The sequence below is a fragment of the Mesoplodon densirostris genome, chromosome 16 (genome assembly GCF_025265405.1).
Source record: "Mesoplodon densirostris isolate mMesDen1 chromosome 16, mMesDen1 primary haplotype, whole genome shotgun sequence".
Classification (NCBI taxonomy): domain Eukaryota; kingdom Metazoa; phylum Chordata; class Mammalia; order Artiodactyla; family Ziphiidae; genus Mesoplodon; species Mesoplodon densirostris.
Genome location: NC_082676.1, coordinates 66,562,266 through 66,584,536, shown reverse-complemented (window position 1 = coordinate 66,584,536; position 22,271 = coordinate 66,562,266). Strand labels below are relative to the sequence as shown.

The window sequence follows — 22,271 nt, the reverse complement described above, 5'->3', positions numbered from 1 at the left end:
CAACTGGGGTCCTGCAATTCGGCTTCCACAGGGGAACAGCACAGTGGCACCGACACCCAGCCTTGGTCCAGTTGCCACGGGGATCGGGCCTCGACCAGGCCAGCCACTGGGGTGAAGGGCTGCGGGAAGGCCTGGCAGGGCTGAAGGCCCAGCTGCAGCAGCCAGGGAAGGGGCTGCGGTTACGTAAGCCCTCCGGGGGTGGCGGCGACGCTGTCCCAAGCCCCCTCCCCGCCTCGTCCTCATTGTGGCCTCCGCGGTGTTGTGGCCTGGCCCCCTACCCGCCCTGTAAGCCTGGCCCGGCACACACACCTTACCTGGGCCCGGGCTCCTGGCTCATGCCACGCTGTCCCCCGGGCGTCCTCCCGTCATGGGGAGCCCGGCATGGGCACCGGCGAAGCGGGGAGGCGGCCGAGGTGCTGGTCTGGCAGGCAGGGCCCGGCCGCGCCCCGCGCCCGGCCTGGCCGGGCCCCCTCTGCCGCGCCTCGAAGAAGAGCTCCCGGGTGGGAGAGGATCGGCCGCCCCGAGCCTCCCACCGGGGAGGCTGAGGCTGTGCCCAGATAAATAAGGCCGCTTTGCAGGGAGCCGGGCGGGCGCCTCCTCCCTCCCCTCGCCCTCCTCCTCCTCCCCGCCCTCCTCCTCTGCCCTCCTCCCAGCGCTCCTCCCCGGCCGCCGGCGGCGCCGCGCCCGCCCCCCGCCCGGCCTTACGCGCCGCTCCCTCGCGCGGCCTCGGCGCCGGTAGCCAATCCGGGTTGGCGAGCCCGGGCGGGGGCGCTGAGGATGCTGAGCCCCGCCGCGCCCTACCGCGCGCACAGCGCGCTCCCGCGGCGGCGCGCGCGGGCACGCGCCAGACCGGCCCTCAACCCCGCTTCCCCTCGCCACGGGCGCCCGCACAATAACAAACCCTGGCGCACGGCGGGGCGGGGAGGGGAGAGGAGGGCAGGGGAAGGCGGGAGAGGGAGGAAGGCGAAGGAAGGGCTGGGCGCGCAAAGGGAGAGCCGGGTGGAGCGAGCCCTGCCTTTTGCGGAGCCGTGGGGACCCCGAATCCTGCGGGTTGGAGAGGACTCGAGCTCTTGGGCGCCGGCCGTCCGACGCTTCCCCTCCCGGCCCCTCTTGCGGAGCCGGTGGCCAGGCCCCCTGCGCGGCCCTCTCATCTCCCGCGCACCTGCGGGGTGCCAGGCCCAGGAACCTCCCTCAGTGAGGAGCGCAGTTGCACACCCGCAGAGCCGAGAAACAAGAGACCAGTAGATCATTTCAGAGAGTGACGAGTGCGGTGAACGTTCAAGAGGGCCACGTGATGGTGACCGCGCGAGGTTGGTGGTGGGAGTGGGGCTCCTGAGAACAAGACGCTTAAACTGAGTCCCCCAAGGGTGAGAGGGCAGACGAAGTTGTTCAGGAAGGGATGTGCAAAGGTCCTGAGGCCTAAGGAGCCAGGCAAGTTCCCTCTGGAATGGGTTGGAGGCCTTGGTGGTGGCAGCTTTATAGGGCAGGCCGGGGGGGGGGCAGTGGGGCCTGGTGGGAGGGCGTGCAGGGTGTCTGGGCCACTGGGGATGCCAGGCCTCCCAGCAGGCTCAGGGCAGAGGACAGAGGCTAATATTGCCCATCCTGGGACCTCCTGGGAGTGGAGATGGCAGAAGGACCAGGTGCAGGGAGAGCAAAGCTGGGTTTTTACACCAGGGAAAGAGCCTCAGGGCAGAGAGGCAGCCCCCCCCCCCCCCACACCGAGAGCCTTAACAGAAAATGAAACCAGCTGTTGTTTGCAACATTTTGATAGGAAGCAGGACCCCGTGGTGCTGGTGTGAGGTGAGGGCAGTGGAGGGGGAGCAGCCTGGCCTGTCCCTGGCTGGTTTGGGGGGGGTGCCACTCTGGCTGTGTATGGGACGCTGGTGGGGGTGAAGGCAGCTCTTCTGTGTGGCAGGGACTGAAGAGTCCTGCTGACACTGATCAAAGGGGGAGGCTTGGTGGGACAGGCAGGGGGTGCGTGAAGACTTCGGGGTGACCGGGAGAGTGTTGTCTGACCCATTGGGTCACGTCCAGCGTGTGCTCAGCCTCCACCCCATGAGAGCATGCGTGGGTTGGCATGGACCCTGATGTGGACAGTGCCCTGACTGGTAGGCAGGACTCCACTTTGCACTTTGAGGGGCTCTTGCCCCTCAGCAGTGCCAGGGCCCCAGGCAGAGGGCAAGTTATGCCCTCAAAGGGGCCCGAGAGGCCACCTGCCTTGGGAGAATCTGAGCGAAGAGCTCTTGCTCAGAGGGACATGCATACTGCTGTGGGGGCCTCCTGAACACCTGTGCCCTGCTCACCTCTGCCCCCACCTGTTCTCCCAGGTGCAGGGGGGTCACTTTACAGTGCAGATGCGGTCCCCATGTTCCCAGGGCTCCCTCTGCTCTTTGCTGCAGCCTGCAAAGCCCTGAGTCTCTGGCACTGCCAGCCCACAGCCTTGCCCTGTACCCGGCCCCTTGCTCTTGGAGTCTCAGCTACACTGGCCTCCCTCCAGGGCCAGGAGGGCACCATGTCCCTCACCTAGATCATGCCCTCACCTGGAGCACCCCTCACCTGGAGCATCCCCTCACCAGGAGCATCCCCTCACTTGGAGTACCTTCACCCCTCAACTGGAGCACCCCTTGTCTTGATGCCTAGGCATGGAGGAGTCTCCCCAGTCCAGGCAGCTGGGGCTTTCCAGCTCTGGAGCATGAGGGAGTGAGGATCTGAGACCTTGGAAGGCTATGAGAGAGAGAGCCACTGTCACATCAGGGAATGGGGCTTCTTTTTTTTTTTTTTTTTTTTTTTGGCGGTACACAGGCCTCTCACTGTTGTGGCCTCTCCCGCTGCGGAGCACGGGCTCCGGACATGCAGGCTCAGCGGCCATGGCTCACGGGCCCAGCCGCTCCGCGGCATGTGGTATCATCCCAGACCGGGGCACGAACCTGCATCCCCTGCATCGGCAGGTGGACTCTCAACCACTGCGCCACCAGGGAAGCCCGGGAATGGGGCTTCTTACCATGGAGGTCACCCTCATGGCTCTGGAGGCCTGGGACAGTGGCTCTGAAACTCCCTGAATCTCCTCACAGGAGGTCCTCAGGCCTTTCCTTGGGAGTTCCGGGGTGATGTGTGCGCCCTGGAACCACATGCCTGGGCCCAAATCTTCCCTCTGTGGATGGGGCCTCAGACAAGTAGTTCCCCGCCTGGAAAATGAGTCTGGGGTCCAAGGGGTTGCCCTGAAGATCCTAGTGCAGCACAGGTGGTGAGAGCCCCGTGCTCCCTAGTGATTAGGCCGGCTCTGAAGCTTCCTGCTCTGAAGCTGTGGGGCCACATGGACACTGGGCCCCTCACTGCCTCTGCTCTCCACCCAGAGGCAGGAGCCCCGAGAGTGCCTGGGGAGGGGACCATGTGGGGTAGGAAGGCCACTAGTGTGTTTGCCAGTCCTCACCACCGAAGCCAGATGGGCGCCCACAGAAGTGAGAACCTCGCAGCATGGGGTGGCCCTGGCAGCTGTGGGTGGCGGGCGGTGGGCAGCAGGCCTCTCTGCTGCTTCCAGCTTCTGCTCCCTGCCTTCCCTGCTCCCTGCCTTCCCTCCTCCCAGGACGCAGGCCCATCTCACGAGGGGCAGCGGGGTGGAGCAGCCGGGGCTGAGGATGACTCAGGGCCCAGCTGTCACCATGGCAACCCTGTTGCCTAGCAATGGCGGTCTCCCAGTAACGTCTCCTAGCAATGGGATATTTTCCTGGGCCCTGGCTGGAGCCTAGCAGTTATTTTTAGCTCAGCTGCAAATCAATCTGCAGCTGCGTTTTTGGCTCCTAGAGAAGATGCAAGGTGTATGTGGGGCGGGGAGGGGGGTGGATTTCTCATCAAGGGAGGAAACTTGTTATGTGTCCCAAGGTACAGGCTCATAGGTGGGCAAGGCCAGATTCCACCTGGGAGTGGAGGTGGGGTTGTGTGCAGGTGAAGCGGAACCAGCTCAGGCTGCCCGGAAGAGTTGGCAGATATGACTGTCTCCCTGATGGGGTCTCTGGGAGGGCTGGTCACTCAGCACCCTAGGGCTCCCTAGGTCAGGCTGGTCAGGAGCATGCCAGGCCAGTGTTCATGGTGGGCACCACTGGAGCGTGTCACTTGGTGGCAGCTTCCTGGCACCCCTTGGCTCTCAGTTGTGGGAACTGTCCCCGTTGTCCCTTGCTCCCATGCTCCCAGCCCCTCCAAGGGGTGCAGTGCCCTGCCCTGGGCCAACTAGAGCACACATTCAAGAGGTCCTGGCTGCAGGGGTCTGGGCGGCCACAGGCTCAGCTAGGGGCAAGGCTGAGCTGGCCTCTGCTTAGCCCCCATCTCTCCCTCTCCCCTGCTTCTGCTGAAATGGGAGCCCAAGTGGGAGGTCTTGGGCAATTGGGAGAAATTGACCCTTTGGGTTTTCTCACCATTTCCTCAGGAGCTAGGCTCACTGTCCCCTGGAAGCCAAGTTCCACCTCCCACTGGCCAGCTTCCTGTCCCTGGTTGGCCCTAAGCTCCATCCAGACCTGGGGCACTCTTCCCATCCCTCCACTCCCATTGCCTCTGTCTGGCCTTTGTGTTGCTCCCACAGGCCCGGGACCAGCCCAGCCCCCCCTCGGTCACATGTGCTCCTCACCTGTGCCCCTTACCCTGTGGGGTTGCCTCCCCTGCTGGAGGGCAGGGCTCACTTGGACTGCTCCTTGTCCCAGCATCTGCTCCAGTCCTCTGCCAGGACTTGGGTTTTGAGTGGGAATGCAGAGAGGCCCATTTTGGAGGGTCAGGGCACTGAAGGGTCTGGAGCTGGGGGCGCACGAAGGAGCCTCCAAACCGAGCACAGATGTTGGGGCAGTTACCTGAGATTTGGGGTATCATTCATCGACCCATGCACTCTCTCTCCAGGTATTTACTGAGCATGTCTGCTCCTGCACCCACAGCAAGCAAGGCCAGGCGTGGCCTTCTGGGTGCCCTGTCTTGTGGGTGGCAGACCTCCGATGGCTTATGACACTGGGTGCTTCAGGGAAGCACCCACAGGGCGTGGGGCCAGGAGCTGTGAGGAGAGCAGCCTTCTGTGGTCTTCTGTGGGTGACAGTCAGCATCACCACTGAGCCCCTTGAAGAATCAGCTGGGGCAGAAGGCAGGGGAAGCCTGGTGTTGAGGGGACCAGCTCAGTCCTTTCCAGACTAGGTCACCCTTTAGGAACCCCTTCCAGGCACCCACGGACACTAACCCATTTTCCGGGGGAGGAGGAAGGTGGGGAGCCAGGGGCCCCAGACTGGTGGGAAGTGGGTCTGAGGCTGACTCCTCACACTGCCACCAGAGGGCGCCTGGAGCCCACTGTCCGCCTCCCAGGCCTGTGCAAGAGCACTCAGGGCCCCAGTGACCCGCCAGAAGTGGACCCACTGTCTCAGCAAGGGCAGCTGACTGGGGTGCCCGCTCCCTTCCTTCTAGTGGAGCCTCTTTTGCCTTCTATGTGCCCAGCGCCAGGCCCTGTGTACCCCTTTTTAAATTTGTAATTGGGTAAAATACACATAAAACTTACCATCTTAACCATGTCTAAGTGTGCAGGAGTGTCGAGTACAGTCGCACTGTTGTGCAGCCGTCACCACCATCCCCAGAACGTTTTCATCCTCCCAAACTGAAGACTCTGTCCCTATTAAACACCAACTCCCCATCCCCCTGCCCCTGGCAACCTTCATTCTACTTTTTCTGTATGAATTTGGCTATTTTAGGTACTTCAAATGAATAGACTTATATTTGTCCTTTTGTGATTGGCTTATTTCACTGAACGTAATGTCTTCTAGGTTCATCCATGTTGTAGCATGTGGCAGAATTTCCTTCCTTTTAAACCAGAATAATATTCCACGGTATGGATAGACCCCATTTTGTCTACCCATCATCTGTCAATGGATACTTGGCTTGTGTCCACCTTTGGGCTATCATGATTGATAGCTGGTTCCCACCCCACCTTGCCCAGGGCGAGGGGCCAGCTGAGCCCTGAGGATGCCTTGCCCCTCTTTGGCCCTGAAGGGCCCTGGAGCCAGGGGAGGGGGCAGTGGTACGCTCAGTCTGGCAGCGGCTCCAATGCCCCCCTTCCCCTTGGCGCCATCTGTCTTCATCCGTCAGCCCGCACTTCTGGCCCAGGGCAGCAGGAGGGCTGGGGTGGGGGGACAGTGGGGTAAAGACTTCACACCCGGGCTTCCCTGGTGGCGCAGTGGTTAAGAATCCGCCTGCCAACTCAGGGGACATGGGTTTAAGCCCTGGTCAGGGAAGATCCCACGTGCCAAGGAGCAACTAAGCCTGTGCGCCACAACTACTGAGCCTGCACTCTAGAGCCCGCGAGCCACAACTACTGAGCCCGTGTGCCACAACTGAAGCCCACGTGCCTAGAGCCTGTGCTCTGCAACAAGAGAAGCCCGCCACCGCAATGAAAAGTAGCTCCCGCTCGCCGCAACTAGAGAAAGCCCGCGCACAGCAACAAAGACCCAATACAGCCAAAAAAAAAAAAAGCAAAAAAAACAACTTCACACCCACAGACAGCAGAGAGTCTATGTCAGCTAAAGCTTTCAGTGATCCCAAGGGTTCCAGTGTGAGGTTGGAGTCCTGGGTTTGTGCCTAAGACCTCTGTAATCTGACCCCACGGTTTCACCAGGCTCTTGGGTCCCATCCACCGGGTCCACAACTCAGGGCCTTGGCCAAGGCTGTCTGCTCCTCCCCGTTGTCTGGCATTCTCTCCAGTCCCCACCAGACAACCTACTCCCCACCCCCTCCCTGGCCTACACATTGGCATTGGGGGCGGGGTTTCCTCTATGAGAGTGGGCCTCGTTTCAGCTTGTCCCAACCTACTAGGGGCTTGATTCTGGGGCTCAGGGCTGTCCTTGCTCCTGCTTTTCCACGGTGCCTGCAGCCCCAGTGCCTGGACACTCATCGCTGGGTTACCGCGTGGCCGGTGGGAAGTCACCAGGGCCAGGTTAGGGAGAGATGGGGGATGGAAGCCTAGGTAGCAGTCTTGGAGAGAGCCACCCAGATGAACTCCCCTCTCCCAGAGGTTCCAGTGGGCACCACCTCCACCCCGGCCAAGGGCTTGGAGGACAGTGGCCAGACCAGGACTGCAAGCAAGGCGAGGCTGGAGGCGGGGGGGTGTGTTGGGGGGGAAGTATGGGGGTACATCGAGGAGGTGACACGGAACACGTCCGGCAGTAGAGCCCCTCCCCAGCGCCTCCTGGGCCACGGGCTGGTCCTCCCACCCCCGAGAGCGCCGCTGCAATTGGTGGAAAGTTCGGGCACCGCGGCGCGATTGGCCGCTCGGCCCGCCCACTGCCTCCTGGCAGCTTCCAGGCTCCCGGCCGGGTGGGCGGCCGGCAGGCGCGGCCGGTGGGGGCTGCGCGGGGCCGGGGCCAATGCCCCGGCTGCTCCCGCCGCGCCCCCGCGCGTCCCCGCGCGCTATGCCGCCCCCGGCGCTGCTCTGCGCCCTTTGCTTCGGCCTCTTGGCCACGGCCGCCCGCGCCGGCTACTCGGAGGACCGCTGCAGCTGGAGAGGCAGGTACGAGCCCCGCTGGACCCCCGCGCGGGCCAACCCCCTGGGACTCCGCGCTCCCCTTAGGAGGGGGCTGGAAGATGTGTCGCCAGCCCTTTGGGATGGGGGCGCTCCGTCCCGGCACCGAATCCTTGCCCTCCCCGCCCCCCGCCGAGTCCCAGAACGTTGGGCCTCAGTTTCCTTCTCCACAAAGTGGACGCAGCTGTTGATGGCTGCGGGGAGAGTGTGCAGGGGAAGCGGGCTGGCCGGGTGTGGGCGCCGGCCGCCCGCCTCAGCACCGCTCGTTCGGTCCGCAGCGGCCTGACGCAGGAGCCCGGCAGCGTGGGACAGCTCGCCCTGGCCTGTGCGGAGGGCGGGATCGAGTGGCTGTACCCGGCCGGGGCGCTGCGCCTCACCCTGGGCGGCTCCGACCCCGGCGTGCGGCCCGGCATCGCCTGCCTGCGGCCGGCGCGGCCCTTCGCAGGCGCCCAAGTCTTCGCGGAGCGGGCGGGCGGCGTGCTGGAGCTGCTGCTGGCCGAGGGCCCAGGCCCGGCCGGGGGCCGATGCGTGCGCTGGGGTTCCCGCGAGCGCCGGGCCCTCTTCCTGCAGGCCACCCCGCATCCCGACATCAGCCGTCGCGTGGCCTCCTTCCGTTTCGAACTGCGGGAGGACAGGCGTCCAGAGCTGCCTCCGCAGGCCCACGGCCTCAGTGCGGATGGTGAGTGCAGGTCTGGGTGGGGACAGGTGGGAGTCGTGGAGTCGCTCCCTGGTCTCGCTGGGTAGGAACCTGCCTGTCCTCCCCACTGCACAGAGAGAGAAACAGAGGCAGCCTGTCAAAGGCACACAGCTAGTGAGTAGCAGCGCCAGGACAGGTGGGGCGGGGGGAGGGGCAATCCCTCACTTTGCGGGTTAGGGAAATTGCTGACAGAGGGCAGAATCCCGGAAGGGGAGGCCGGGCAGGGCAACCCGGGCCCCTGGTCCCTGAAGGGTTGGGGGAGGGGATGACGGCCAAAGCTGTCCAGGGCTCCCTGGCCCAGCGGTGACCTCCCTCCCCTCCCCCAGCCCAGTACAACAGAAGTCCACTGTGAGCCTGGTCACCATGGAGATGCAGCCCCGCCTCCCGGCGGGGCACCAGGCCCAGCTTTTTGCTCTCCGGGAGCTTGGAGCTTAACCTCACAGGGGATGGGGGTCTCTGCTCTGTCTCCTGACCCTCGAATCCACCATAACCTCCTGCCACGTGGGCTCGGCCAGTGACTTTGGGCCCCAGGAAGCAGCTCTGGGAGGCCAAGGGGTTACCGCCTGCTGGTGCTGCCTGTGAGATGGGTGTGCAAGAGCATGTGCCGCGTGCACCCAGACCCTTGAGCTCCAGCTCGGTGGGTCTTTTTGCCTGCATGCTGGGCACAGCCCCCAGGCCCATGTCTGTGCGTGTGTGTGAGGCATGCACGAGCCTGCAGTGTCACCCCAAGTACAGGGTGTCTTCAGGGTGTGTACACATGGTCCCTGAGACCCCCAGTTGCCATCAGGCCCTGAGGGGGGTCTGGTAGCTTGCCCTCTCTATCCTGTGTCCAGCTGGGGGAGGGCTCGGGTAGTCCTGGAGAGGTCAGGGCTGCCACTCATGACCTCCCCTGCATGCCAGGTGCCTGCAGACCCTGCAGTGATGCCGAGCTCCTCTTGGCCGTGTGCACCAGCGACTTTGGTGAGTGTCCCCGCTGTGGGGCGAGCCAGGGGCCTGCCTTCCCCTGAAGGCCACTGGCCAACATGTGTCCCCACAGTGATCCATGGAACCATCCACGGGGTTGCCCACGACACAGAGCTGCAGGAGTCTGTTATCACCGTGGCCGCCGCCCGTGTCCTCCGCCAGACATTGCCGCTTTTCCGGGTGGGGGGCCCTGGGGGCCATGCGCAGGCCTCCATTCGCACCCCACTGCACTGTGGCGTCCACCCTGGCCCTGGCACCTTCCTCTTCATGGGCTGGAGCCGCTTCGGTGAGGCCTGGCTGGGCTGTGCACCCCGCTTCCAGGAATTCAGCCGTGCCTACACGGCTGCCCATGCTGACCACCTCCACCCCTGTGAGGTGGTGCTGGACTGAGGGGCCTGGGAGCAGGGTGCTGGGGAGGGGCAGGTAGGAGGGTGGGGGGTTGGCCTCCAGATGGTATCACAGTACCAGCTGCTTCCGAGGTAATAGCAATAACCAATAAGAACGCTGCTTGCATTAGCCAATGTGCATCGGGTGCTCGTGCCTGAGCCCAGCCCTGGGCCTGCCTCACTTCACTTTATTCTCCCACAGCCCCCGGCACTGCCCAGTTCCCACTTCACAGAGCCGGAGACTGAGGCTCTGGAGCAGTGGTGCCATGTCTAAGGCCACCCAGCCCACGCCCTGGGGAGGGGCTGCTGCTGGGTGGGGGCATGCAGGGACCCCCCACTCACGTCACCCTCAGCTCTGCTGCCCCCAATGCCAGGTGATTCCACTGCTCAGAGTGGGAGTGGAAAAGGGGCCATAACACCCAAGGTCTGAGGTGGGTGGAGGCCCTTGTAGGGGGAGGCAGGCGACACCACTCCCAACCTGAGGGAAGGGGCTGCAATCTGGTGGGCCACCGACCTCCCTGCGTGGTTCGCTGCAAGCCCAGCAGAGTCATCCTGGCCCCACTCTGCCCCTGGGGAAGAATGGGCCCCTCTGTCCACAGACCCCTGCAACGTGCCCAGCATCCTGACAGCTGTGGGGTCTCTTCTGCAGGGTCCTGCTTGTTGCCCATTTCTAGTGGGCGGGGGCACACAATGGGGTCTCTAAGGACCGTTTCCCGCCACTGGCCTCATTGTCACTGCCCCCGCCTTCCTCTCCAGCCTCGGCCACATAAAGGGCCAGCGCGGTCTGGACAAAGCTGACCGCCCTGAGGCTGAAAGGCCCCAGGATGGGGGTGCACGTGGGACTACTGAACCCAGAGGGAGCTGACTCTGCTGACCCAGCCCCATAGCTCCTGGGAAAGAGGGCCACAGCTCAGGTCTGGTGGGGTGCCTGGGCTGAGCCCCAGAAACAACTTCCCATCCCTGCCTGGCAGCCCTCACTGGAGAAGGGGCCCCACCATCCTGCAGGCAGGAACTGAGGCTGGGAGAGGAACAAGGATACCCAGGGCCACTTCTGCCAGATTCAGCTGATATAGGTACCTCATGTTGCCACGCCCTGTGTGGACACTGCATCACTCCAGTGGCTGCCCTGGAGTTTCGGTGGGGAGGGCTGTCTTAAGGCTACACTCGTGTCGGGTACGCACTCCTTTCACTTGGGCGGGCCACTTGCTGTGGGGACTGGTGAGAACTGTGGGTGGGAGCACAGTCACCCTGGATGGTAGGCTCCCCTGGGCTCCTCCCACCTTCTGCTGTTCCTGAGGCTCCTTGCTGTGCCCTTTTGCATCCCCAAATTCAAACTGGCACCCATGGATTGTTCAGAGCTCAGGCACCAGACCTCTCCTCCTCTCCACGCACATTCCGACATTCCCTCATTGGAGAACTGGGCCAGCCTTCTGGCTTTAAATACCATCAACATGCTGACGACCCCACATTTGGATCTCTAGCCTGGACCTCTCTCCTGGACTGCAGACCCTTGTATCCCTGTTTCCCCCTCTCCCCACCAGGGAGTATCTCAGTAAAGACCAGAGGAGGAGGAGGTGAGTGTGCTCTCCTGTCATCCTCCTCTCCATCTTGGGAGGCTTTTGCACTGCCCATGCAGACCCCGACCCGAGGAGGGTTTCGCCTCCAGCGCTGAGGAGCACCTCACCCTTGGCTCTTGCCCTAATTCTCTGGCCAGCTCCCCACAGCCTTGTTTGGACAGAGGCCCATGGCCACACCCAGTGTGGTCACTGTGGACTACCTCTGGGACCATCTGTCCAGAAAAATGTAGGGCATCTTCTCTGGGCTGGGCCCTCGGCTGGACACTGGCCTCTGCCCACCTGCCCCAGGAAGCGCCTCCTATGCACACACCCTCCTCCAGAGAAAGTGTTGGCTTTGCAACCAGCAAAAGGAGCAGAAAGGGCAGAAGTGGGTGTGGCTGACAGGGCCAGAGGAGCCCCAGGGTGCTCTGGGAGGAGCCTGGAAGGCTTGGGCCAGGGGCTTCATGCCTGCCCACAGGGGAGTGGCCAAGGGGAAACGGTGTGGGTGAGCATGAGGGCTGGGGCTATGGGAGCAGGTGCCTCTGGGGCACCTCTGGGCATGTGCACTCACACAGGTATGCACTCGAGTGCCCAGTACCCAAAGGTGAGGAGCAGGGTGCAGGTGTGAAGGTGAGGGACTTTTGGGTGTGCACACTGGGGAGTCAGGGTAGGTGCCTTCATTCAGTCGACCAGCTTCTACTGAGTTTCTTCTAGGTACCAGGTGCTGCTCTAGGCACCAGGAATAATACAAGGAACAAAAGAGACAAGAATGGGATGCTGTGTAAGCCCAGTGCACATCCTCCTTTTATGGGGAGGGCCCAGTGACAGCCAGGAAGGAGACAGGATGTTCTGAGATGGGGGTGGGGAGCAGCCCTCCTCCTCTCCAGTGCTCAGGTCTTGGGAGCAGGGCACCGGGGTTTCCTGCCACAGGAACACCTGTCTTTCCCAAGTGGAGGCGGCTGGGGCCAAGTTTGCGGCAGTCTGCACTTGGGGATGGGGGCAGGGGTCTCCAGCATGCCTGCATTGTCTGAAGCAGCTTCCGTCCCTCCTGACCGATGCCGTGGATGGATGAGAAGCAGGCCAAGGCCTGTGTGCAGACAAGTCTCTGCCACTCAAGGACGTTTGGCCTCAGGGTGGGGTGAGGAGGGGGTCCTGGCTCTGTCCCGCCACTTGCCTCTCCCATTCCCAGGCTTCATCAGGTCACTTCCGGGAACTCAATCTTTCTTCGTGTGTGTGACATTTTCTGGAGAAGGTAGTCTCCCCAGCTCCTGGGGCTCTTCCTCCCATCCCCCTGACTGGGCCAGCTGCCAGAGCGCCCAGCACCTCACATCCGGCTCCCCTCCCATGACGCTCAGAGAGAGCCAACATCTGTCTTCTCGGTTCTGCTAAATTTCTCCTTATCAACACTCTCCGCCCTGCCCCTCAGCCAAGCTCAAACTCCCCCCGCCCCCGCCGAAGCCTGCGCATCCTGGGTTTCCTGCGCACTCGGGCTAACTGCCTTCAGCCGTGGGAGGGGCCCGGGTGGCCTCCCCGCGACTGCTCCTGGGCTTGGCTGGCTATCGGGGTGTGCGGGGCGGCGTCTCCCCGGTGAGCCCTTTCCCCCGGGCTGACCGCCGCCCCTGGCCTCCAGCCACACCGCACGGGCCTCCGCTGCCAAGTCAACTGGATCCACGGCACCGCCTCCCTCGCGCCTCCCCCCGCTGGGATGTGCAGCCCCAGGGGTCCGCAGCGCCCAGGACAGGCCCGCAGCAACCCTCTGCGGCATGGGCCAACGAGGCTGAGCGACGCGGGCTACAGGCAGGATGTTGTGCGGCCAGAACCCGCGAGGGTAGCCCCGGACCCCAAGGCTCCGCGGTCCGGAACCCGCGGGAGGGTCCCTGGACCCGGACGGAGCGGAACGCGATCCCGGCCGCTTCCGGTGTCTCGCCGCGGCCGCCTCTTCCGGCGCGGCGCCGCGGGTCTGGTAGGCGCGGAGCGGGGAGGAGGGGCGCCGCGCAGGCCGGGGGCGGTGGGGAGGACGGCCCTCTTCAGGTCCGGGCCGGGGCATGACGGTCTCGGACCTGAGCCGCTCTCCCGCAGCCATGGAGCAGGACGACCCGGCCGAGGCGTTGGCGGAGCTGCGCGAGCGGCGGCTAGGCGCGTTGGAGCTGCTGCAGGTGGCGGCGGGCTCGGGCCTGGTCGCCTACGCCGTGTGGGCGCTGCTGCTGCAGCCGGGCTTCCGCCGCGTGCCGCTGCGGCTGCAGGTGCTGGGCCAAGGGGTGTGGGGACCGGCCGGGCGGGCCCGGGCTGGGGGCGGGGCCTGGAGTGTGGCGCTAAGGGGGAGGGTGCAGCTACTCCAGGGCTGATCCGGCTGTGGGTTGGGACCTCCTTCAGGTAGGACCCGACTGGCCACTCTAAGAAAGGAAGCCCAGGAGGCAGGCCCCCCGCCCTCACAGTCCCATCTGCTTCCTTGTACAGGTGCCTTATGTTGGCGCGAGTGCCAGGCAGGTGGACCACGTGTTGTCGTTGCTGCGAGGCCGTCCAGGAAAGATGGTGGATCTGGGCTCTGGCGACGGCAGGATTGTAAGGACCGTGTTCGTGTGTGTTGGGGAGCGTCTTTGCTGACCCCTCCTGTGAACGCACCTCCCCATCTGTTGGTCCTGACGCTTTGTGCCCACAGGTGCTGGCTGCCCACAAGTGCGGTCTCCGCCCAGCTGTGGGCTATGAGCTAAACCCATGGCTGGTGGGGCTGGCGTGGCTGCATGCCTGGAGGGCAGGATGTGCGGGCAATGTCAGCTACCGCCGTGAGAACCTCTGGAAGGTAATCCAGGGAGTCCTGGACCCCCTCAGACCCCAACCCTGATCTCCATGCTTCCAGTTCTAGCTTGGAAGCTTGGTCACCCTGCTGACAGTGCCAGGTACCTCTGCCACCTGGGCAGGCTGGAGCTGGGACGTAGAAGCTGCAGTTACCCCATGCCCACCAAACCTCCCTCCCTGCTGGGGCCCCAATCCCTGCTGGGGTGATTTCCTCTTCTTGCAGGTGAGCCTGAGGGACTGCCGCAATGTGTCTGTGTTCCTGGCTCCTAGCGTGGTAGGTCTGGGGTTTGCTGACCCCATGGGAAGCCCAAGCCATCCCCAGTGTAGGTGCTGGGCCTGGAGGAGCTGGGTAGGGGGAGCTGTGTTCCACCCTGCCCACCCCAACCTTCCCTCTCCTCCATAGCTCCCACTGCTGGAGGACAAGCTACAGGCAGAGTTGCCTGCAGGAGCCCGAGTGGTGTCTGGGCGCTTCCCCCTCCCCACCTGGCAACCTGTGGCTGTACTGGGTGAGGGCCTGGACCGCGTCTGGGCCTATGATGTCCACAGTGGTGGGCCAGCTGGGCAGGCTGTCCCAGGGCCTAGTTCTGCCTCCGTACCTGGAGCCCCCAATTCTCAGGTTGGCTGACTGGACACAATAAAGACTCAGTGGGTTCCAGCCTGATTTTTGTTGGGTGTTGAGCTGGGTGGAATGATCTCCCAAGGGGGTGCTGTGGGGAGGGCTCCATGCTGGCTGTGAAGAGTTCTGCTCCAAGTTTATCTGTTGACCAGCTAACGGCTGCGGGTCCTTGAGTGCTGCGGCTTGGCTGGAGGTGTGGCCCCTGCTTTCCAGGGGTTTCCTGTACCCACCAGCTTCCTCAGCCTCAGGATCTCCTGCTTGTACCTGCTCAGAGAAACTAGGCATAGTTACCACCTGGCTGTGGACAAACCCTGCTGCTAGTGCCTGGGACTGAGGTCCTTGGGTCTTACACAGCCCACCTCTAGAGCCCACCTGCCCAGGTGCTGGTCCACGTACTCTTGTAGTTCAGAAAGCTGCTCCTCAGCCATCGTGGCTCGGACTAGCAGCTGTGCTCTCTCCCTTTCCAGCTCTGCCTGGAATGGGGGAACATAAGCCATGAGCCTGGGCACAGTGTGAGGAGGGGCCTCTGGCCAGGCTTTGCCCACTACCTGGGTGCCACGGGAGAAGTCCTGTAGCTTCTGGCGGATCTGGGCCCAGGATGCAGCTTCCAGGCCCCTGTGAGGGGAGGAGGAGGGGTGGGCGTGAAAGCTGGCATGGACCCAGGTTTTGACCAATGACCCTGCTCAAGTCAGGGCCCCTAGGTCCTTGAGGTGCCTGCTGGGAGCGAGTTTGGGACAGTATAGGGCTGCCTTTCAACTATGGGCCCTGTGAGGCTTGAAGCCATCTGTGCATGGGGGCAGCCACTGGCCACTCAGGGAAAGCTAAGCCACAAGGCCAGCTGGGACAGTGATCCCAGTGTCTGTAAGGATGCTTATGGGGGCGCCTCCCCCCATGCTGGGGGGTTTCCCAAAACCCCAGGCAGGCGACTTGTCCCAGCTTCTGCTCACTGCACAGTTGAGAACGTGGAGGTGCAGAGGCAAAGGCTGTGAAGGTCACCAGGTGGCCTGCTCCTGCCTTGTCCTGGGGTCAAGACTCCTACTGTCATGCCACCACAGGTCTTCAGCTGTGGGTCCTCCGAGTCTCAGCTGAAGTGTCCTTTCTTCGGGGTCTCTCCCTGACCCTCCCATTCAAGGGTAGCCCCCTCCCATACAGGAGGGTAGTCCCTCCTCTCTCCGGGCAGTTGGTTTTTCTGCGATTATTCGTGTCTCATAAGCAGACCGAGACTGGAGAATACAGATGGGCCACCTTGTTCACTGCAGCAACCAGAACCCCTCTAAGCAGTTAGTTCATAGGATAAATGAATGGGTCTCCTCAGCACCCACACCAGGTACTCACTGTGGCTCTAATGGGCCCCCCTGAGAGGCTTCACTGGGTTCTTTCTGTGGGAAAAAGAACAGCGGTTGCTGAATGAGGCAGGCTGCTCAGAGGCCCTGGGGTTGGGGCTTTGCTGAGCCTGGGATGGGTCCTGGGGCGAGTTGTGGGGCAGCAGGGAGCGGTCACCTGGGCCTGGAGCTTCTGGAGCTGCTTCTCCAGCCTAGCCTGGTCCTCTCTCAGGTGGCCGAATTTGGTGACCGTGTGCAGGGGCGGCGGCTCCATGTCTGAGGTGGCTGCACCAGAGGTAGCTTTGGGGGTCCTGGGTGCCCCGTTGGGATCCACCGGCACCTGTTGCACACTAAGCCCTGCACCAGGTCACCTAGGGCCATCCCACCCCAGGTGCCCAGCTCAGGGAGGGACCCACCTGTGGCCAGCCAGCAGCTCCTCGTGCCTCCGACTCAGATCTGCCAGGCGCTTGCGGTAGGTGCGAGCAGCCCAGGCCAGCTGTTGCTCACGGCTGTGATGCGCCCCCCGAATGTCCTCCAGAGTGGTTTCCAGGAAGGTCCGAAGGGCTGTGGATGCAGGCTTCGGGCCTGCACCATCTGCATACCCCTGGAGGAGATATGGCCGGGCTGGGGCGGGTCCACACCTCCCCCACCGCCAATTCCCCCCATGGAGCTGGTCTGACGACAGTATGCTGGGTGGGTCTGAAGTCTCCCACAAGGTCAGAGTCTCTCTGAAGTGGTCTAGCACACCCAGGCCAGACTCGGGCTCCCCAGGACCCAGAGGCCTCCCACTCAACACAGGGCCAACCGGCCCAGTGCTCACAGCCACGGTTCGGGCGCAGTGCTGCAGTCGAATGGCGTACTCCTCGTTCAGCTTCTTGAGTTGCAGCTGCAACCGGGCGTTCTCTGCTTCAGCCTGGTGGAGCTGGCCCCGGCAGGCAGACAATACCTGGGGGTGGAGATGGCCCTGAATTTATGTCCTGCAAGGTGGGCCTTTGCTGAGCCAGACCTCAAAGCAGCTAGGGGTGGGCCTCACCAAGGCTTGTGCAGCCAGTTGCTGCCCAGCTGTCCTGGCCTCCTCCTGGGCTCCCTGCAGCTGCCAGCCCAGGGCTGCCCTGCAGACATGGGTATGAGGCTTAGCCGGGCCTAGGGCAGGTGACTGCTTCTGCCCCTTAAGAACAGCTCCTTTGCTCACTGTGCCCTGCTGGGCCCTCCTGTCCCAGGTGAGGCAGTCACTCACACACGCGTCTCCAGTGCCTGCTGCCGAGCCCTGTGCTGCTCTGGCGCCCGATTTACTTCTCCCTGTGGCTGCGGGGTACACAAGGGCTGGCTGGATGAGAGCCCAAGCTCTGGGTCCCCTGCACTGCCCCACCTCCACCCTGGGCTAGGAGAAACTTCAACAGGTTCCCGGGCTAGGTGGCTGCACACTCACACCATCCCCCAGCTTCTGCTCGTTCTCAGCGGTCAGGAAGTCCTTGGGCTGTGCCTGCACAGAAGAGCCGGTCTCAGCCTCACTGTTCCCCTGCTGGACCCCAGTTTAGCTTCCACCCATGCGCTCATGGTGACCTGGAGTCTGTGGTGGCTGGAGTGTCCCTGCCCCCAGGCCTTGTGCCCAAGCTCCTGTGCCAGTGCCTGGCGGTGCCCCGGATCAGCTTCTGCTAGGGCTGCCTGCTCTCCGTGCAGCTCTAGCTCCAGCACCCGGCTCTCCAGCCACAGGACCTGCGGGGTGACCAGGTCACATCCATCTGGGCATCCACAGGGACACAGCACACACAGGACAGGTGGGGACTCGCAGACACTGCACGTGCACAGTCACATGGGGCACACCACCCCTCACAGTTCTGGCACTAAGTGTGCACCCTCCCCCCATGCCCTCAGGCTGGCACACGTAGGCACACATCAGTGCCCACCTCACTCTTCAGCTCGAAGATTTCAGCCTCGTGTTGCTCCTTCAGGCGATGGGTTTTGATCTGCAGGTCCACCAGCTCCTTGCAGACCTATGGATGGCCAGGATGAGAGGTGGGGCCTGTGGGGCCCTGGGGATGCCCTCCCTCCTGCCACTGCCCGAGGGCCCCCACACCCACCTGCAGCCGCTGCTCCTCACTCAGCTCTAGATCTGAGGGAATCTCTGTCTCAAGGTTGGCGGCCCAGGTTGGGGCACCCCCAGGGACTCCTGGCAGCCAGGTCTCGGCCCGCGGCAGAACCTAGGGAGGCACCACCACTCATACCCCAGGTGCGTCTGAGACCTGGGCTGTGGCCTCCACTCTCATGAAGCCACCAGCCATCCAACCCCACACCCTCAGCCTGGCAGAGCTGGGGCAGGCCCTCCCACAGCCAGGAACAGGCCCAGGTCCTGGGAGGACCTACACCCCTCCTGGTCTCTGAGGGAACAGGGAGAACCCCCGAGCCCAGAAGCAGCAGCGTCCTGGGAGGACTCACATTCTTGGTGGCCCGAGGTGGGGCCCCTGGCCTGGGGCCTGGGGCTGCAACATACTCCATAGGCAAAAGGGACTCTGGGCTGCCCCAAGCCCGGTGCCGCCTCGACTACTGGCCTGTTGCTGCAACACGGTGGTTTGTGTTGCCAAGGCCTCTGTTGTCCCCAGGAGCCTCCCGGGGCCCCGCCCACGAGGGCAGGCAGGACAGTTCAGTGGCTGGGGAGGTGGGTGCAAACTCTCAACTTCTTCCGTATTTGGCGATCCATTTTTTCCGGCTTCCTTTTCCTCATCTGGGAAACGCAGATCGGCACCCCAGCATTTATCAGGGACGCGGATGGAACCACGAGTGCATAGAAGGGCCCAGCCTGGGGAGGTGTGGGACAGCGCGCATGGTATGGAGATGCCGCTGCTGTTACTGTTGTCCTCACACAGCGCGCTTTGCTCTACCGTGTGGGTTCGCACACTCATTAGGCCCCTATGCTGAACACTGGAAGGGCAGGCAAACAAACTGAACAGATCCCTGCACCCCTCAACCTGACGGAAGCGGGCTCAGACGTCCCAATCCGGGTCCGGGGTACTCAGGAGGACTGTCTCAGCCCGGTGCCAGGAGGGCTTCGTGGAGGAGGCGCCGCAGCGCCGGGCGCGACTGGCCCGACGTGCGCGCAGCCCCCTTCGGGCACGCGCGCGCTCCCGCCCGCGCACGCGTGTGCTCTGTGCACCGTGCTCGGGTCCCCGCGCGCGCAGGTTCCAGGCGGGCCCGCCGGCCGTTGGCGGCGGCCCGGGTGAGCGGCGCGCTCCGTCCAGGCCCCGTGACAGGCGCCCGAGGCCCGCCTCTGTCCGGCTGTCCTTCAGACAGTGCTTGCGACCAGCTGGCTCAGCCCGCTGGGGTAAGTGGACGACCGGAAAAGGGGGTGGGCCGGGGTCGTACTTCGGAGGGAGGGGGCCTGGGGTGGGCGGGGCCTGCGGAAGGACGTTGAGGGGCGGGACCTGGAGAGGGGCTGGTCCAGGGTCGCGCTGCGGCGGGAGGGCACCTGGGGAGGGGGCGGAGCCTGGGAGGCAGGCGGGGCCTACCGGGGCAGCGGCGTGGCTGGGGGCGGAGCCGGAAGAGGGCGGGCTAATCGGGGGGTGTGGCCTGCTGCGCGGGGGCGGGGCCTGCGACGGGCTGAGTCTTTGCGAGAGACTGGTCCCCGCAGCTGCAGGTCAACTTAAGCCTGGAGCTTGGGATTCCTCAAGGGCCCTCGGGAAAGTCCGGGAGCAGGGAGCGCGGTTCCTTTCCTGGCCCCCAGCGTGTCTGTGGAGCTGACCCCTCCCACGCACAGCGCTGCCTAGGGTCTGGAGAGGGTAGTCCCACCCTGAGGAAGGGGCTCAGGAGGCGCGGGGTGGCTGAGCTCTGCGACCATGAAGGTCAAAGTCATCCCTGTGCTTGAGGACAACTACATGTACCTGGTCATCGAGGAGCACACGCGGGAGGCTGTGGCCGTGGACGTGGCCGTGCCCAAAAGGGTGAGGGCAGCTTTCGGGCGGCAGGAGCACAGCTGTGGGCCCAGGCATCGTAGGCCGAGACCGTCAGTCCGTATTCCGAGAGGCTCTCCAGACTACGCTGCCAGGGCCAGATCCTTCCCCTATTGTCTCATCTCTGGTTATTTGGCGTTTAGGGTTTCTTGATTATCTTGGGTTTCCTCTGAGGTTAGAGCCGTCTCGGGTCTTCTCTTCTCCCTGTGTATGGTGCCTAACTGTACTGTGTGCGCTGGGCACTCAGTAATTGTCTGCTGGATCTCCCCTACCCCCAGGCCCGTCCCCTGCCTGGGGCACTGTGCACCCGGGCCTGGCGCCCCAACACAGGCAGCCACCTGGACCACCTGCATCTCCCTAACTCCCATCCCTTTCAGCTGCTGGAGATCGTGGGCCGGGAGGGGGTGTCACTGACAACTGTGCTGACCACCCATCACCACTGGTGAGTGCCATCAGGGCGGGCTGAGGCAGGAGGGTGTCACCCCTACCCTACCCTTACCCCATGTGATCCTGCTTCTGCCCACCCGCAGGGACCACGCCCGGGGCAACACGGAGCTGGCGAGGCTGCTGCCTGGCCTGGTGGTGCTGGGCGCAGATGAGCGCATCTGTGCGCTAACCCGCAGGCTGGTACATGGCGAGGAGCTGCGGGTGAGCGTGCACTCAGGAGGGGTGGGGAGAGCGCCCTGGGCCCAACCACCTTACAGGCCCACCTGCTCCTCTGCCATAGTTTGGGGCCATCCACGTGCGCTGCCTCCTGACGCCCGGCCACACCTCGGGCCACATGAGCTACTTCCTGTGGGAAGATGAGTGTCTGGACCCGCCTGCCGTGTTCTCGGGTACCGGCTGCCCTGCGCCTACCCACCCCACCTCCCTCTGCCCCATCCACCTTCTCTGACCCACCCAACTCCCCAGGGGACGCATTGTCTGTGGCCGGCTGCGGCTCACGCCTGGAGACCACAGCTCAGCAGATGTACCACAGCTTGGTGGAGACCCTGGGCACCCTGCCCCCTGAGACAGTGAGCAGCCTGCCCCTTACCCTCTCATGGGGCCCAGCCTCCTACATAACCGGTGCGCTCTGCACCTGCCTTATGCCAGGGTTTAGGATGACTGCTTGCCAGCCATGGGGACAGGTGGACCAGGCAAGGGCGGAGGAGCTGGGCCACTGGGGTGAGTGTCTTTGCCCATCTCTGCCTATGGTGGTGCTGTGCACCCCAAGTGCCTTCTTTCTCCAGAAGGTGTTCTGTGGTCACGAGCACACACTGGGTAACCTCGAGTTTGCACAAAAAGTGGAGCCTTGCAACAACCACGTGAAGGCCAAGCTATCGTGGGCCAAGGTGTGACCACTCCTCCCCTCTCAGTGGCAAGTTTGGAGGGTGGGGTAGGACTGGAACCAGGGAGGCACTGCAGGGGAGTCCACCATGACCGACCCAGGTGACCAGACGTGGCTTGGCCCAGGGCATTCTGCCAGCCAAGGCTCCCACTGGTGAGGGAGGGGAGCTGGGCAGCCTGCAGGTCTGGCCCATGAGTGCCTGCCCTCAGGGCCTAGGCTCAAGCCCCCAGACTGGTGAGCTGAGCCAAGCTGCCTGGAACTGCCAGACAAGGCTGTGACAAAGACCTGTGGTCATTCCAGAAGAGGGATGAGGATGATGTGCCCACGGTGCCCTCAACCCTGGGCGAGGAGCTCCTTTACAACCCCTTCCTGAGGGTGGCGTGAGTATTGGCCAGCGTGCGGGCCCTCTTGTGGGGCAGGCTGGGGAGCACATGGCAGGGCCTGAGCCAGCGCGTGTCGGGAGGACCTGTGTCCTCCCCAGGGGCCACGCTGCTGAACAGGCTGGCACGGGGCTGGACTGTTGTCCTTTGGGCCTCCCTGGCAGTCATTTGGATGCTGAGGGAGGTGTCGGGGGACTAGTTATTGGGTTGTCTGGCACCAGGGAGAGGCTGCTCTTTAAGTGTCCTCCGACAGTGGCTTCATTTCCACCGCCATGTCCAGCTTGCCCAATGGTTCCCATCGAAGCCCCTCTCCCCGCAGAGAGGAGCCTGTGCGCAAGTTCACGGGGAAGGTCGCCCCAGCTGAAGTCCTGGAAGTGCTCTGCAGGGAGCGAGCGAGCTTTGAGCGGGCAGCCGAGCCGCTGCAGCCACAGGCCCGGGCACTCCTCGCGCTGCAGTGGGGACTCCTGAGCATGCCCCGGCCGAAGTGAGCCCTACGTGGGCTGGGCCACATGCCCCTCCTCCCTTGGCCCAGAGGAGGATCAAGCCTTCCTCAGCCCTGCCCAGCCTTAGAGGGTGGGCGCCCTGGCCTTTCCTGGTGTTGGACACCTGGGGCCCCTCTCTGGGCCACAGTGAGCCCTGAGACCTGGGTGTTTGCGAAGCAGCCTAGTGGGATGCACAGGGCTCCTGAACTTTGAATAAAGCTTTGAGAGGCCTCTTTTTTGATGCTGGTAAACACTCGTGAAGAGA

General features: G+C 63.7%; 3 protein-coding genes across 7 annotated transcripts; 2 read left to right on the top strand and 1 right to left on the bottom strand.

Annotated features, from left to right (window-relative positions):
• The first annotated feature begins 7,361 nt into the window (after window positions 1-7,361).
• On the top strand, window positions 7,362-14,587 carry METRN (meteorin, glial cell differentiation regulator). 3 transcript variants are annotated; one of them, XM_060078463.1, is made up of 12 exons: window positions 7,362-7,522; window positions 7,813-8,213; window positions 9,132-9,191; window positions 9,268-9,480; window positions 11,062-11,154; window positions 12,326-12,388; window positions 12,767-13,099; window positions 13,216-13,379; window positions 13,594-13,698; window positions 13,796-13,936; window positions 14,156-14,206; window positions 14,336-14,587. In XM_060078463.1, exons 1-12 carry the CDS (start codon window positions 7,380-7,382, stop codon window positions 14,555-14,557), a joined length of 1,989 nt encoding a protein of 662 aa, XP_059934446.1. In that variant the 5' UTR covers window positions 7,362-7,379; the 3' UTR covers window positions 14,558-14,587. The 3 variants fall into 3 exon arrangements, with proteins under 3 accessions (XP_059934446.1, XP_059934447.1, XP_059934448.1); XM_060078464.1 differs by lacking the exon at window positions 11,062-11,154; XM_060078465.1 differs by lacking the exons at window positions 11,062-11,154; window positions 12,326-12,388.
• A 113-nt stretch (window positions 14,588-14,700) lies between these two features.
• Window positions 14,701-18,804, bottom strand: CCDC78 (coiled-coil domain containing 78). The gene is given in 11 exon segments (XM_060078482.1): window positions 14,701-14,812; window positions 14,921-15,163; window positions 15,884-15,927; window positions 16,049-16,220; window positions 16,287-16,474; window positions 16,691-16,816; window positions 16,904-16,982; window positions 17,300-17,586; window positions 17,778-17,864; window positions 17,952-18,071; window positions 18,546-18,804. Coding segments are annotated over 11 exon segments (1,683 nt in total). The 5' UTR covers window positions 18,771-18,804.
• Window positions 18,805-19,106: 302 nt separating this feature from the next.
• On the top strand, window positions 19,107-22,220 carry HAGHL (hydroxyacylglutathione hydrolase like). 3 transcript variants are annotated; one of them, XM_060120574.1, is made up of 9 exons: window positions 19,107-19,189; window positions 19,622-19,805; window positions 20,093-20,256; window positions 20,345-20,462; window positions 20,542-20,650; window positions 20,727-20,830; window positions 21,047-21,148; window positions 21,445-21,524; window positions 21,844-22,220. In XM_060120574.1, exons 2-9 carry the CDS (start codon window positions 19,701-19,703, stop codon window positions 22,010-22,012), a joined length of 951 nt encoding a protein of 316 aa, XP_059976557.1. In that variant the 5' UTR covers window positions 19,107-19,189; window positions 19,622-19,700; the 3' UTR covers window positions 22,013-22,220. The 3 variants fall into 3 exon arrangements, with proteins under 3 accessions (XP_059976557.1, XP_059976558.1, XP_059976556.1); XM_060120575.1 differs by lacking the exon at window positions 19,107-19,189 and having other exon boundaries at window positions 19,555-19,805; window positions 20,192-20,256; XM_060120573.1 differs by lacking the exon at window positions 19,107-19,189 and having other exon boundaries at window positions 19,555-19,805.
• The last annotated feature ends 51 nt before the right edge of the window (window positions 22,221-22,271 follow it).

Coding starts and splice junctions, on each gene's coding strand:
- METRN (XM_060078463.1), top strand. CDS start 7,380: ATGCCCCGGCTGCTCCCGCCGCGCCCCCGCGCGTCCCCGCGCGCTATG. Junction 11,155..12,325: donor AAAGACCAGAGGAGGAGGAG/GTGAGTGTGCTC, acceptor TCCCATTCCCAG/GCTTCATCAGGTCACTTCCG. Junction 13,937..14,155: donor GCCGTGAGAACCTCTGGAAG/GTAATCCAGGGA, acceptor CTCTTCTTGCAG/GTGAGCCTGAGGGACTGCCG.
- HAGHL (XM_060120574.1), top strand. CDS start 19,701: ATGAAGGTCAAAGTCATCCCTGTGCTTGAGGACAACTACATGTACCTG. Junction 20,651..20,726: donor CCCGCCTGCCGTGTTCTCGG/GTACCGGCTGCC, acceptor CCAACTCCCCAG/GGGACGCATTGTCTGTGGCC. Junction 21,525..21,843: donor AACCCCTTCCTGAGGGTGGC/GTGAGTATTGGC, acceptor CTCTCCCCGCAG/AGAGGAGCCTGTGCGCAAGT.